This window comes from Microcaecilia unicolor, chromosome 6 (assembly GCF_901765095.1).
Source record: "Microcaecilia unicolor chromosome 6, aMicUni1.1, whole genome shotgun sequence".
Classification (NCBI taxonomy): domain Eukaryota; kingdom Metazoa; phylum Chordata; class Amphibia; order Gymnophiona; family Siphonopidae; genus Microcaecilia; species Microcaecilia unicolor.
In genome coordinates, this window is record NC_044036.1 from 29,090,862 (window position 1) to 29,102,877 (window position 12,016).

General features: G+C 48.8%; 1 protein-coding gene across 3 annotated transcripts in view; it reads right to left on the bottom strand.

The window, feature by feature from the left end:
• GLIS1 (GLIS family zinc finger 1) overlaps positions 1-12,016 on the bottom strand; it is a 418,517-nt gene that overhangs the window by 12,043 nt on the left and 394,458 nt on the right. For all 3 annotated transcript variants that reach the window (XM_030207713.1, XM_030207712.1, XM_030207711.1), the window contains exon 9: positions 1,752-1,907. In XM_030207713.1, the coding sequence (XP_030063573.1) occupies positions 1,752-1,907 (156 nt within the window). The remainder of the gene's footprint in view (positions 1-1,751; positions 1,908-12,016) is intronic.

Sequence of the window (12,016 nt, forward strand, 5' to 3'; positions counted from 1 at the left end):
ACCCAGGAGGGTTTTCAGGATTTCTCCAATGAATAGGCATGAGATCTGTTTGCATGCATTGCCTCCGTTGTATGCAAATAGATCTCATGAATATTCATTGTAGAAATCCTGAAAATCCGACTGGGCAAGGGCTGAGGTTGGATACCCCTGTGTCATACACTCTAAACCTGGCCACTTGATGTCGCCCTTAATGATGACCATGACTCACTGCAGTTGATCAGGGGTGTGGAGAGCCTCATCCAGACCAACCTCTGCTCAGAGAATCCAACACTACTCTCCTCCAAGCCTGAAACTAATACGGATTGTGGATGTGGTATATAGCAGACACATTTGAATGTTTCTTTCTATTCTGAAGAACTTCTGATGGCCTCTGACCAGAATGCAGCAGAAGCTGTAGCAATATTTTCTCTTTGCAGTGTGCAGTCTGAAACCTGAAGAATCAGTGGGAAATTAGTACATAATTATTGCCCAACTAGGCCAGACCAAAGGTCCATCAAGCCCAGTATCTTGTTTCCAACAGTGGCCAGTCCAGGTCACAAATAACTGGCAAGATCCCCAAAACGTTCATTGTGACATAGTAGATGATGGCAGATAAAGACCTGAACGGTCCATCCAGTTTGCCTAACATGATAAACTCCTACTATGGTAACATATGTATAGTTGATCTTGAGCTGTGCTTACCATTTTCAGGGCAAAGACCATAGAAGTCTGCCCTTCACTGGTCTTTCTCAACTACTGGAGTTGCTGTTGAATCCTACTCCAACCCATCCAGATCTGTCTAGCCCAGTGGCGTAGCCAGAAGACAATTTTTGGGTGGGCCAGCGGGTTGGATGGGTGGGCACTACAACCCCAACCCCCCCCCCCACGCAGCGCACAGCACCTTTAAAGTTATCGACGCTGCCTCCACTCACCTTCTCCCACCGTGGCGCTGACTCGTCTCCTGCACTTCATGGTCTCCGTCTCCCACTGCTGCGGCAGCGCTCTATCGGCGCTGCCTGCCTGACAGCTGACAGACGCGGCGCGACGACGTCCTGCTCCGGGACCTTCCCTCTGCCACGTGCAATCCACCCTGCGTAAACAGGAAGTTGAATCAACGCGGCAGAGGGAAGGCCCCGGAGCAGGAGGACGTCACGTCGCGTCTGTCAGCTGTCAGGCAGGCAGCGCTAATAGCAAATTGAAAGCACTGCCGTGAGGGTGGGAGACAGACACCGCAAAGTGCAGGAGAGGAGGCAGCGCTACGGCGGGGGTGGGAGAAGGTGAGGATGGGCCTGAGACGAAACTGGGTGGGCCTGGGCCCATCCAGGCCCACCCGTAGCTACGCCCCTGGTCTAGCCATAATTGGGGAACAGACTGTAGAAGTCTGCCCAGCACTGACTTAGTTTTCACCTGCTAACTACTAGTAATTCAGATCTGTGTATCTTCATCCCACACATAGATATGAACACGTGCACATACAGGAAGATAATAATGATAATTTGCAATCATAGGTCTTAAGTCCTGCCAACAGGTGTCACCATTGAAGAATGACTGGGTCTTCTACCCTCCCCTGGGTGGCACTGCCTCCACAGCATCCCCAGCTAGTTTAGTGGGGAAAGGGGTGCCGCATGTGCGGAGCCAGGAATCAGATGAAGTTCCTTTGCAAAGCAGCATGCTGTACTCTCAGTCATTGGCCAGCTCTACAAAATGTAGCATTTTGCACTAGAAAAGTGGTCAAAGAACATCCTGACATCTTTCAGCTCAGAATAATTTACCTGTTGTGCCAAGAATGTGATATCCATTCTGCTTTAACATATTAAAGCAGTGGGCTTCCCCTGGTAGTGCTTCACCTCTGCCAGATGGTTCCATTGCCCTGCTGCAACTGCCGTAGTGGAAACAGTTTTGGATGGCGTGAAAGCTGCCTTCATAGCCTGCAAAGACACAGATGTTGCAAAGAAACGTGAATGACATCGCCCGCGCGTTCATGTGTACGGTTGCTCACTGTCCTTTCAGATGCGCTTCATAAAATGGAGAGAAACCTCATCTGTGACTTCTCCAGGGCCTTTTTTTTTTGCCAACTCTCTTTCAAAACAGAATTTCAAAATGAATACACAAATCTTTTCCAGAGAAGGGGAAGCAATTGAACTAGAGCAGTATTTCCTAAGTCCGGTCCTTGTTAGGTTTTCAGGAGTTCCACAATGAATATGCATGAAGGAGATTTGCATATAAAGGAGGCAGTGTATGCAAATCAAGTTCATGCATATTCATTGTGGATATTCTGAAAACCTGACTGGGAAGGGGTAACCCAAGACTGGACTTGGGGAAACACTGAACTAGAAGACATGAATTGAGGTTGCAGGGAGACCAACTTAAGAGTAATGTCAGTAACTACATTTTTACTGAGAAGGTGGTGGATGCCTGGAATGCCTTCCCGCGGAAGGTGGTGGAGAGAAATACGGTAACAACATTCAAAAATGCATAGGATAGACACGGAGGATACCTATATGGAAGGAGAATGGAATCCAGTGGCGTACCAAGGGTGGGGCGATAGGGGCAGTCTGCCTGGGGTACATGCTGCAGTGGGGTGCAGGGAACAGTCGCGTGGCTGTTGGCTCCGTCAGTTCCCTGCTCCCTCTGACATTACTTCCTGTTCTGGGGCAGGGAACCGGCAGAGCCGACAGCCGCACGACTGCTCCCTTCACCCCCAGGAGGTGATGCGCCGGGGGGGGGGGGGGGGGTGATGCACCTGGGAGAGGTGTGCAGCGGCAATCTGCCCAGGGTGCCAGCTGACATAGGAACGCCACTGATAGAACCAAAACGAAAGTTAGCGGTGCAGACTTGAGCAGACTTCTACAGTCTGTGCCCTGATTATGGCTTGACAGATCTGGACGGGCTGGAGTGGGCTTTGATGGCAACTTCAGTAATTGAGGAGTAAGACCAGCGCCAGGCAGACTTCTATCCCGAAATTAGCAAGGACAGATCAAGATCAAGTATGCATATATTATATCACATCATATCATATACTATGAGTTTGTCTGGTTGGGCTGACTGGATGGACCGTGCAGGTCTTTATTTGCCCTCATTTACTATTATTATTTATTTAGGATTTATTTACCGCCTTTTTGAAGGAATTCACTCAAGGCAGTGTACGACATGAATAAGTCAAACACAGACAATTACAGCAGTAAAAATATTCAAACAACAATACGAAGTATGGCACAGTATACTACATTACAATGCCAACACAATACACAGTAAAACATTTTACTAGGCAGCATAAGGTATAAGCAAAGATGGAACATATAAATAGATAAAGACAGAGTAACAGGAGCAGTGGCGTAGCCAATGGTGGGCTGGGGTGGGCCCAGGCCCACCCACTTTAGGTTCAGGCCCACCAAGTAGCAGCACACCTGTAATGTGGCTGGCAGGGACCCCAAGCCCCACCAGCCAAAAACTCCCAACAACTGTTTGCTGCTGGTGAAAATCTACTATTTAAAAGGTATACGGGGGAGAGGGGGTGTTTGAAAGACCATATGGCATGCAGGCGAGAGAGGGAGAAACCAAATCACTTGTAGAAGAAGGTGGAGTTCTGCCCACCCACCTTGGGTCCAGGCCTACCCAAACTTGGGTGTCTGGCTACGCCCCTGAACAGGAAATAAGGGACTAGAGTTTAAAGAAAGTTGCAAATGAGGTCAGAAAGGTGCTTCAACATTATCTTGGCTATGGTAGGAGTAGATAGACATGTCCTGCTATAGTATGTGCAGCTGCAACTCACGTGCATATCAAGTTTTAAAAATCAGCAGGTGGCATAATGGGATGGGAATCAGGAGATCTAGGTTTAAATCCGGCCTTTGGACCAGGGCTGGCTTAACCATTAGGCATGCCAAAGCAGTGACCTAGGGTGGCAGCTTCTAGAGGGTGAGGAAAAGCAACTGCAGTCAAAAAAGTACAATAGGTTTTCACAAAGACATACTTTTAAGTCACAGGAAGCAAAGCAGTTTTCACAAAGCAAGTTAACCATGTAAATGACACTTGGAAGTTTCCTTCATTATGGCCTGGAGTTTTTATATGGCGACTAAAGCTGTGCGTGCAAATTTGGCAGTGCGGGGAAATTGCATGGGCAACTAAACTCTCCAGGGAAGCGAATCCAGTGCTGGGCAGAGTTCTATGGTCTGTACCCTGATTGTGGCTGGACAGACTCAGCTTCCGTAACTGGAGAACAAGGCCAGTGCAGGGCAGACTTCTACTCTCTGTGCCCTGAAAATGGCAAGGACAAATCAAGATCAGGTATACATATGTAGTTATCACATCATACCCTATACAATGAGTTTATTTTGTTGGGCAGACTGGATGGACCATACAGGTCTTTATCTGCAAATCATCTACTATGTTACTATCAGGGGAACTTTCGAAAGAGAAGGGCGCCCATCTTCCGACACAAATCGGGAGATGGGCGTCCTTCTCTCAGGGTCGCCCAAATCGGCATAATCGAAAGCCAATTTTGGGCGCCCTCAACTGCTTTCCATCGCGGGGATGACCAAAGTTCACGGGGGCGTGTCGGCACCGTACCGAAGGCGGGACTGGGGCGTGATTAAGAGACGGGCGTCCTCGGTGTGCTTTCAGTAGGAAGCAAATGCATTTACTAAAAGGACCCACCACTTGCAATTGTAGTCTTAGACTAGCATTTCACTTTCAAATCTTTTTGGACGATAAACAGTACAGTTGGCCAGATGAGAAAGCAGGACGGGACTGCTCCTGAGCCCTGACAGCTACCTCCTAGCAATATATAATACATTTCATTTTAATTTTCAAGCACATGATGTAACCAAACAAATCACTGCAAAAATGCATCTACTGGACTGCAGCGTACATAAATCATCTCAAAATGAATGTGTAAATACATTTTAGGATCTCAGGCTCTCTCACACTTCTGACAGGAACCTTGTTGAATGTTAAGAAGTTACCCCACTGCCTGCGCCTGCCAAATGCTTTCAGTATGTAATTATTTCCATGTGATGGTACCCAAACTCGCACCACACACACATACGCTTATTATCATTTGCCTTTTTTTCCCCTCACTCAACTAATTTTGATTGACTTGCTCAAAGGCATGCTTTGTTGATTATTTGTACGGCACCAGGGGAAGGGGCAGCCAAGCAGGCCTTGAGCCTGCTTGTAACACCCCCCTCCACCTCTCTAAATGACGTTGCCTCATGCAGAAGAAGGAAAGCCAGACGTCACTGTATGATTTTTTTTCATCTCCTTTCGAAGATATTAGTTTAAATACATTGTTTGCACTGAGCCTTTAAACACAGAAGTATATGCTGATTACTTAAAAAATATGTCATGCTATGAATGATCCTTGTAGGTCATGGTAACTAAAACACATTTTCACCCAGTGTGACAGTACAGCAATCAGGACTGTACCATTTGTATGCTCTACAGCTACAAAGTCTATATGAAGGGAGACCACATTGGCCCCAAAAGTCTCTCTTGTCTCTACATCAGTGGCTTAGCTACATGGGGCCTGAGGGGGCCTGGACCCCCTCTCCCGGCGAATCCGCCCCCGCCACCGCCTACCTTCCGTTTTGCTGGCGGGGGACCCCACTCCCCGCCAGCCGACGTCCTCTCCCATAGAACGCAGCGGCACTGGCAGAGAAAAGTCGTCTTCTTCCTTGCCAGGACGTCAGACTCAGAGAACAGAACGTCTGACGAATGTGCAGGACGTCAGCATGCAAGGAAGAAGACTTTTCTCTGCCAGTGCCGCTGCGTTCTATGAGAGAGGATGTCGGCTGGCGGGGAGTGGGGTCCCCCGCCAGCAAAATGGAAGATAGGCGGCGGCGGGGGAGGGTTCGCGGCGGGAGGGGGGTCGGCAGAGACGGGGGGGGGGGCGACAATGGCGGCGGGAGGGGGTGGCGGCGGCAGGGGGGGCTAAAATGTGCCCCCTCCCCTCGAGCTGTGGACCCCCCTCCCAAGCAAGTCTGGCTACGCCCCTGCTCTACATGCATATGTAATACCCCAGGGAATGGGTATTACTAGAGTGATAGATTTTACCAGAGCCTTGGGGGGAAGGAGGTCCCTGCTAGAGGGCTGGAGTGGTAGGATGTCCCTGGGTGGGAGGAGGCTCAGAACAAGAGGAGTGGTTTTGAAACAGAATGCAGGAGAAAAGAGTGGCCCTTGTAGAGAATGACAAGGGGGGGGGGAGGAGTTGCAAAGGGGATAAAGGTTGGAGTTATGCCCATGAGGGGTTGTCTTTTGTTGCCTGATGGTCCCCTGCCAAGATACCAGGAGGCGAAAAAGGGGAATCCTGAGTGAGGAGTGTGACCCTTGGCTGTAAAAGAGGGTTGCGGCTCCTGAAAGCGGCAACCAGGATACCGTGTGCCCTACAGGTGGGCAGAGGAGAGACCTGGCCCTGGAGAAGGGGACTGGAACCAGTGGCATAGCTATGGGGGCCCGTGGGGGCTGGTCCCCCTCAAATCTGCTCTGGGCCCCTGGTTTATTTACTAAAGTGTGCTAAATGAATTAGAGTATACTGTTAGCGCACAACAGCTGTAACTTTTAGCACATTAACAGTATAGTGGATTATGGGTAGGGAATGGGCATGGCCTGCGCACTGCAGTTAGTTTACAGTATATTACCACGTGCTGATTCACAAACTAGAGACGGTAAGTGCATCCATGCATCCATCCCTTTTCCGGAGATGGGAAGGTGGTAGAACGAGAGGACATGAAATGAGATTGAAGGGGGGGAAGACTCAAGAAAAAATGTCAGGAAGTATTTTTTCACGGAGAGAGTAGTGGATGCTTGGAATGCCCTCCCGCGGGAGGTGGTGGAAATGAAAACGGTAACGGAATTCAAACATGCGTGGGATAAGCATAAAGGAATCCTGTGCCGAAGGAATGGATCCTCCAGGAGCTTAGTCAAGATCGGGAGGCGGGGCTGGTGGTTGGGAGGCGGGAATAGGGCTGGGCAGACTTATACGGTCTGTGCCAGAGCCGGTGGTTGGGAGGTGGGGCTGGTGGTTGGGAGGCAGGGCTGGTGGTTGTGAGGCGGGGATAGTGCTGGGCAGACTTATACGGTCTGTGCCAGAGCCGGTGGTTGGGAGGCGGGGCTGGTGGTTGGGAGGTGAGGATAGAGCTGGGCAGACTTATATGGTCTGTGCCAGAGCCAGTGGTTGGGAGGCAGGGCTGGTGGTTGGGAGGTGAGGATAGTGCTGGGCAGACTTATACGGTCTGTGCCAGAGCCGGTGGTGGGAAGCGGGACTGGTGGTTGGGAGGCGGGGATAGTGCTGGACAGACTTGTACGGTCTGTGCCAGAGCCGGTGGTTGGGAGGCAGGGCTGGTGGTTGGGAGGCGGGGATAGTGCTGGGCAGACTTATACGGTTTGTGCCCTGAAGAGCACAGGTACAAATCAAAGTAGGGTATACACAAAAAGCAGCAAATATGAGTTATCTTGTTGGGCAGACTGGATGGACCGTGCAGGTCTTTTTCTGCTGTCATCTACTATGTTTACTATGTTACAGGCACAGGCCCACACATCCTTGGCTCAGACCCACTAGTGGCGGTGCCTCACTCCCCTGTCTGCTTTTCCTCCTCTGGTGGTCAGGCATCTGAATCCCCCTGTCCCTCCCTGATGTACTTCAGAGGCGTCCCGGCAGCCTCAGTGATCCATCTTTGCTGCCTGTGCCAGCCCCCACAGTCTTCCTTCTGTTCCATCTTGCTGTGAAGAAACAGGAAGTGATGTCAGCGAGGGTGGGATGTGGCAGAGGGAAGCCTGCAGGGGGTTAGCGCAGGCAGCGAAGATGAATCATTGCAGCTGCTGGCATGCCTCTGAGGTACATTGGGGAGAGACGGGGATTCAGAGAGGGGGCAGATGCTGGTCTTTGGAAGCAGGGGATTGGGAAGGACAGAGGAAATGCTGAGCTAAGGGGGGGGGGGGGGGGGTTGGGAAGGGTCCATCCAAATTAACTGTGGGCCAACTCAAAATAGTAGGTCTGGCTAAGTCACTGATTCATGCTAAATGCAAATACACAGGGGCAATTCTATAACTGGGGGTCTCCATTTAAGTGCCCCGAGGCCTTATGATCATGGAACCTTTGTGCCTAGATTCTATTATAGAATACTAGTAAAAAAGGCCTGTTTCTCAAAGAAATAGGTGCTAGCAAGGTTTTCCTCGGAGTGTGTATGTTTGACAGAGTGTGTGTGAGAGTGACTGTGTGAGAGAGAGAGAGTGAATCTGTGTGTGTGACAGAGAGAGAGTGAGACTGGGTGCGAGTGTGTCTGTGAGAGAGAGAGAGTGTGTGTGTGTGAGAATGAGAGTGTATGCCAGGGGCCCCCCTCCCTCCGTGTTCCAGGGTCGTCATACCCCCTCCCTCCCTCCGTCTCGAGTTCCAGGGTCGTCCCCTCCCTCCGAGTTCCAGGGTCATCCCCCTCCCTCCCTCTGAGTTCCAGGGTCGTCCCCCTCCCTCCCTCCCTCTGAGTTTCAGGGTCCCCCCTCCCTCCCAGTTCCAGGGTCATCGTCCCTCCCTTCCTCCCTCCCTCCCAGTTCCAGGCCCCCTCCCTCCGATTTTTAAAAGTAATCTTCACTTACCAAGTCAGGGTTACGGCATCCGGCAGCAGCGGTAAAACGCGTGCAAGCTCGGCCCTTCTCTCTCTCTCAGCTATGGTCCCGCCCTCATTTCCTGTTTCCTCAAGGGCGGGACCACAGCTGAGAAAGAGAGAGAAGGGCCGAGCTTGCACGCGTTTTACCGCTGCTGCCGGCCGCCGTAACCCTGACTTGGTAAGTGAAGATGACCAATGGTCCATCTAGCCCAGCATCCTGTTTCCAACAGTAGCCAATCCAGGTCACAAGTACCTGGCAGAAACCCCAAAATTAGCAACATTCTGAAATCTCAAATAGTAGCAACATTCCATGCTACCAATCCCAGGGCAAGCAGTGGCTTCCTCATGTCTGTCTCAATGGCAGACTATGGACTTTTCTTCCAGGAACTTGTCCAAACCTTTTTTTAAACCCATATACGCTAACCTATGGAACTTTGGAAGGCTACGTGCTTTGAAAATATGCTTCCAAATGTTACAACTTTGCCTTACCCTTCAAATGTTCTAGTACATATTGTGTTGTCATTGCAAGTAGTATACCATGCCATACTTTGTATTGTTGTTCGAATATCTTAATTTTTTTTTTGTACATTTGTACCCCGCGCTTTCCCACTCATGGCAGGCTCAATGCGGCTTACATGGGGCAATGGAGGGTTAAGTGACTTGCCCAGAGTCACAAGGAGCTGCCTGTGCCTGAAGTGGGAATCGAACTCAGTTCCTCAGTTCCCCAGGACCAAAGTCCACCACCCTAACCGCTAGGCCACTCCTCCACTGTAATTGCCTATTGCTCATGTTTGATCTATTCTTACTGTACATCGCCTTGAGTGAATTCCTTCAAAAAGGCGGTAAATAAATCCTAAAAAATAAATAAGTAATGAAAGAGGGTTAGGTTTGCATATTGAAAGAAACTTGGTAGGGCAGAAACTAATCCGTAGATCACTTTTTCATTTGGCTGTTCACCTAACAGTTTGAGCAACCAAGAAAAAGTATTGCTTAAGTTAGCCCAGCTGGCTAGCCATTGCCTTAAAAAAAAACAAAAGAGAGGCAGATCTCCCATTAGGGGCCTCAGCGAATCTAATCTGTGTAACGTTGCTGTATAATTCAGTGGGGTAGGGCATGTGGCTTCCCTCTGGAAGTCAAGTCAGCAATTATAATAACTGGTTGAGAACTGTAGTAGTCTATGCACTTGATTTGGCTAGAATAATGAACCGCTAAAACTTCCTCCCTGTGGTTTTTAGTCATTTAAGCTCATTATAAAAACGTAATCATACATCATTAGAAATTGGCATGAACCTGCTACTTTTTGCTCACAAGGTCGATCTTTTTAAACAGAGCTGAGTAGCAGACTGGGTTAGTTTTTTTTTCCAAAGAAATTATTCATGCAGCATGATTTGCTTGTTGGACGAAAGTGACAGAGCCAGGAAAGCAGTGTGATCCCATGTTCTGAACCAAACCGAAACATGGAAAGACTAGTTGAAGACCACACAAATTCCACTTGTGGTAATGACAGGTAATGTTGTCATGCACATGATGGATGATCAACATTCATAACAACCTGTCAACACTGGGGCTTTTTATTTGATCTTTGAACTGGAGGTGGTGCGCTCTAGTCAGTGCGTTTTATCTAGCAAAAAAGGTGCCGGTACTCAAATGCTAGGCCACCCTTCAGGGGTGGGGTGATCACTGAAGGACCCGCCCCACAATAGCCAGGGCCCCTGCGACCAGTCACAGAATCTATGACCAGGCAGAATTAGTGTGTAGAGCCCATAGGCGGTCGGTGGCCCAACTGTTTGGGGAGGCTAAAGGGGGCGGGGTTAGGGGTGGGGCCAGGGGCAGGGCTTACATCCATAATTGACAACATAGAAAAAAAATAAGTAAAAAATAAGTCACAATTAATACCTTTTATTAAATTTAGATATTAAATATGTATCATATGTCAAAGAATAAAGTGGTTGCTCAAAGCATGTACTAACCACAATTGCTCAACTGCAAAACAATATGCACAAATTTGTGCAAAAACACACTCATAAACCTTACTGTACCATAACACTGGGCAGACCCTAATAAATCAATATACCACCCACATGGAAAATGCAGACCGTCAACAATATGAAACAAGGGATCATATCATCACAATTCTCATGTAGAGCCACAAAACACCCTTTTAGGGTGGAAAGTGTTCACAATTAGCTCCTTTTATGAATGACTATATGTAGATCCTTCAAGAGGTAGTGTGTCATGATTTTGGTTCTAAAACCCTTTCTGATGATTTGGTGCCACCTCAGTAAGGCCAATACACAATCTCTCCACTGCAAAACACTATACACAAACTTGTGCAAAAGCACACTCATAACCTTACCAAACCATAACAGTACTAATTCCAAGGACAGGACAAGCTACAACCTTATGCATGGAAAGGCAGCACTGTAATTACACCGGGCTCTAAAACTCCAGTGCACAACCTAGTGAAACAAAAAAACCCCCAAAAAGGGCTGAAAATACTACACGCTAGCAGAACACTGCACCTTGATCACATGAAAAACACATGACACAACAGATATGAAGGCAAAATACTGAACTGGAAAGTTACCTCAAGAAGTCAGACTCAGCATGCAGCAATACTAGAAAAATTGAAACTTACATGCAAAACATCACAGATGCACATTTCCAAAAGCTGACATATTCCACTTAATAAATTCTGAATAAAATACTTTTTTCTACCTTTTTTGTCTGATCATTTAGTTTTTCTATTCGCTTTGGTCCCAGTGTCTTCTGTTTTATGCAGCGTCTTCTTTCCATCTGATATTTTTTCTCTCACCATGTCCACCATCCTCCTATGTCCTTATGCGTCCTGTCTACCATCTGTAGCCCTGTCCCTATCCTTCAGTATCCCGATCCAGCTCTTAAATTCAACAGTTTCTCCTCCATCCATATCCAGCATTTCTCCTCACTCCCCTCCATCCATGTGCATATTCTTCCCTCCCCTCCATCCATGTCCAGCACCTTCCTTCTTTCTCTCCTACCCTTCCATCCAGTGTCATCCCTCTTTCTCTCTCCATCCTTCCACCCATTATCCTCTCCCAATCCTTCCGTCCATTGTCTCCCTCTATCTCCCCTTCCTTCTGGACAGTTCTCTATCTTGACCCTTTTCCATTCAGCATGTCCTCTCTCACCCCATCCTTCCAGTGTCTTTCCTCTTTCCCTCCCTACCAGCGTCTTCCCTCATTCTGCCCCCTCCTCCCAGCATATTTCCTCTTTCTCCCTCCTTTCATCCAGCCAGCATTTCTCAGTCTGACAGCTAGGGTCTCCCCCAGTTTCTCCCTCCTGCCCATGTCCCCTCTTTCTCTCCCCATCTCTCTCTGGCTCTCCCCTGCTTTCTTTTCCATGTCCCTGGCTCTCCCCTGCTCTTTTCCATGTCCCCTCTTTCCCGATCGCTCTCTGGC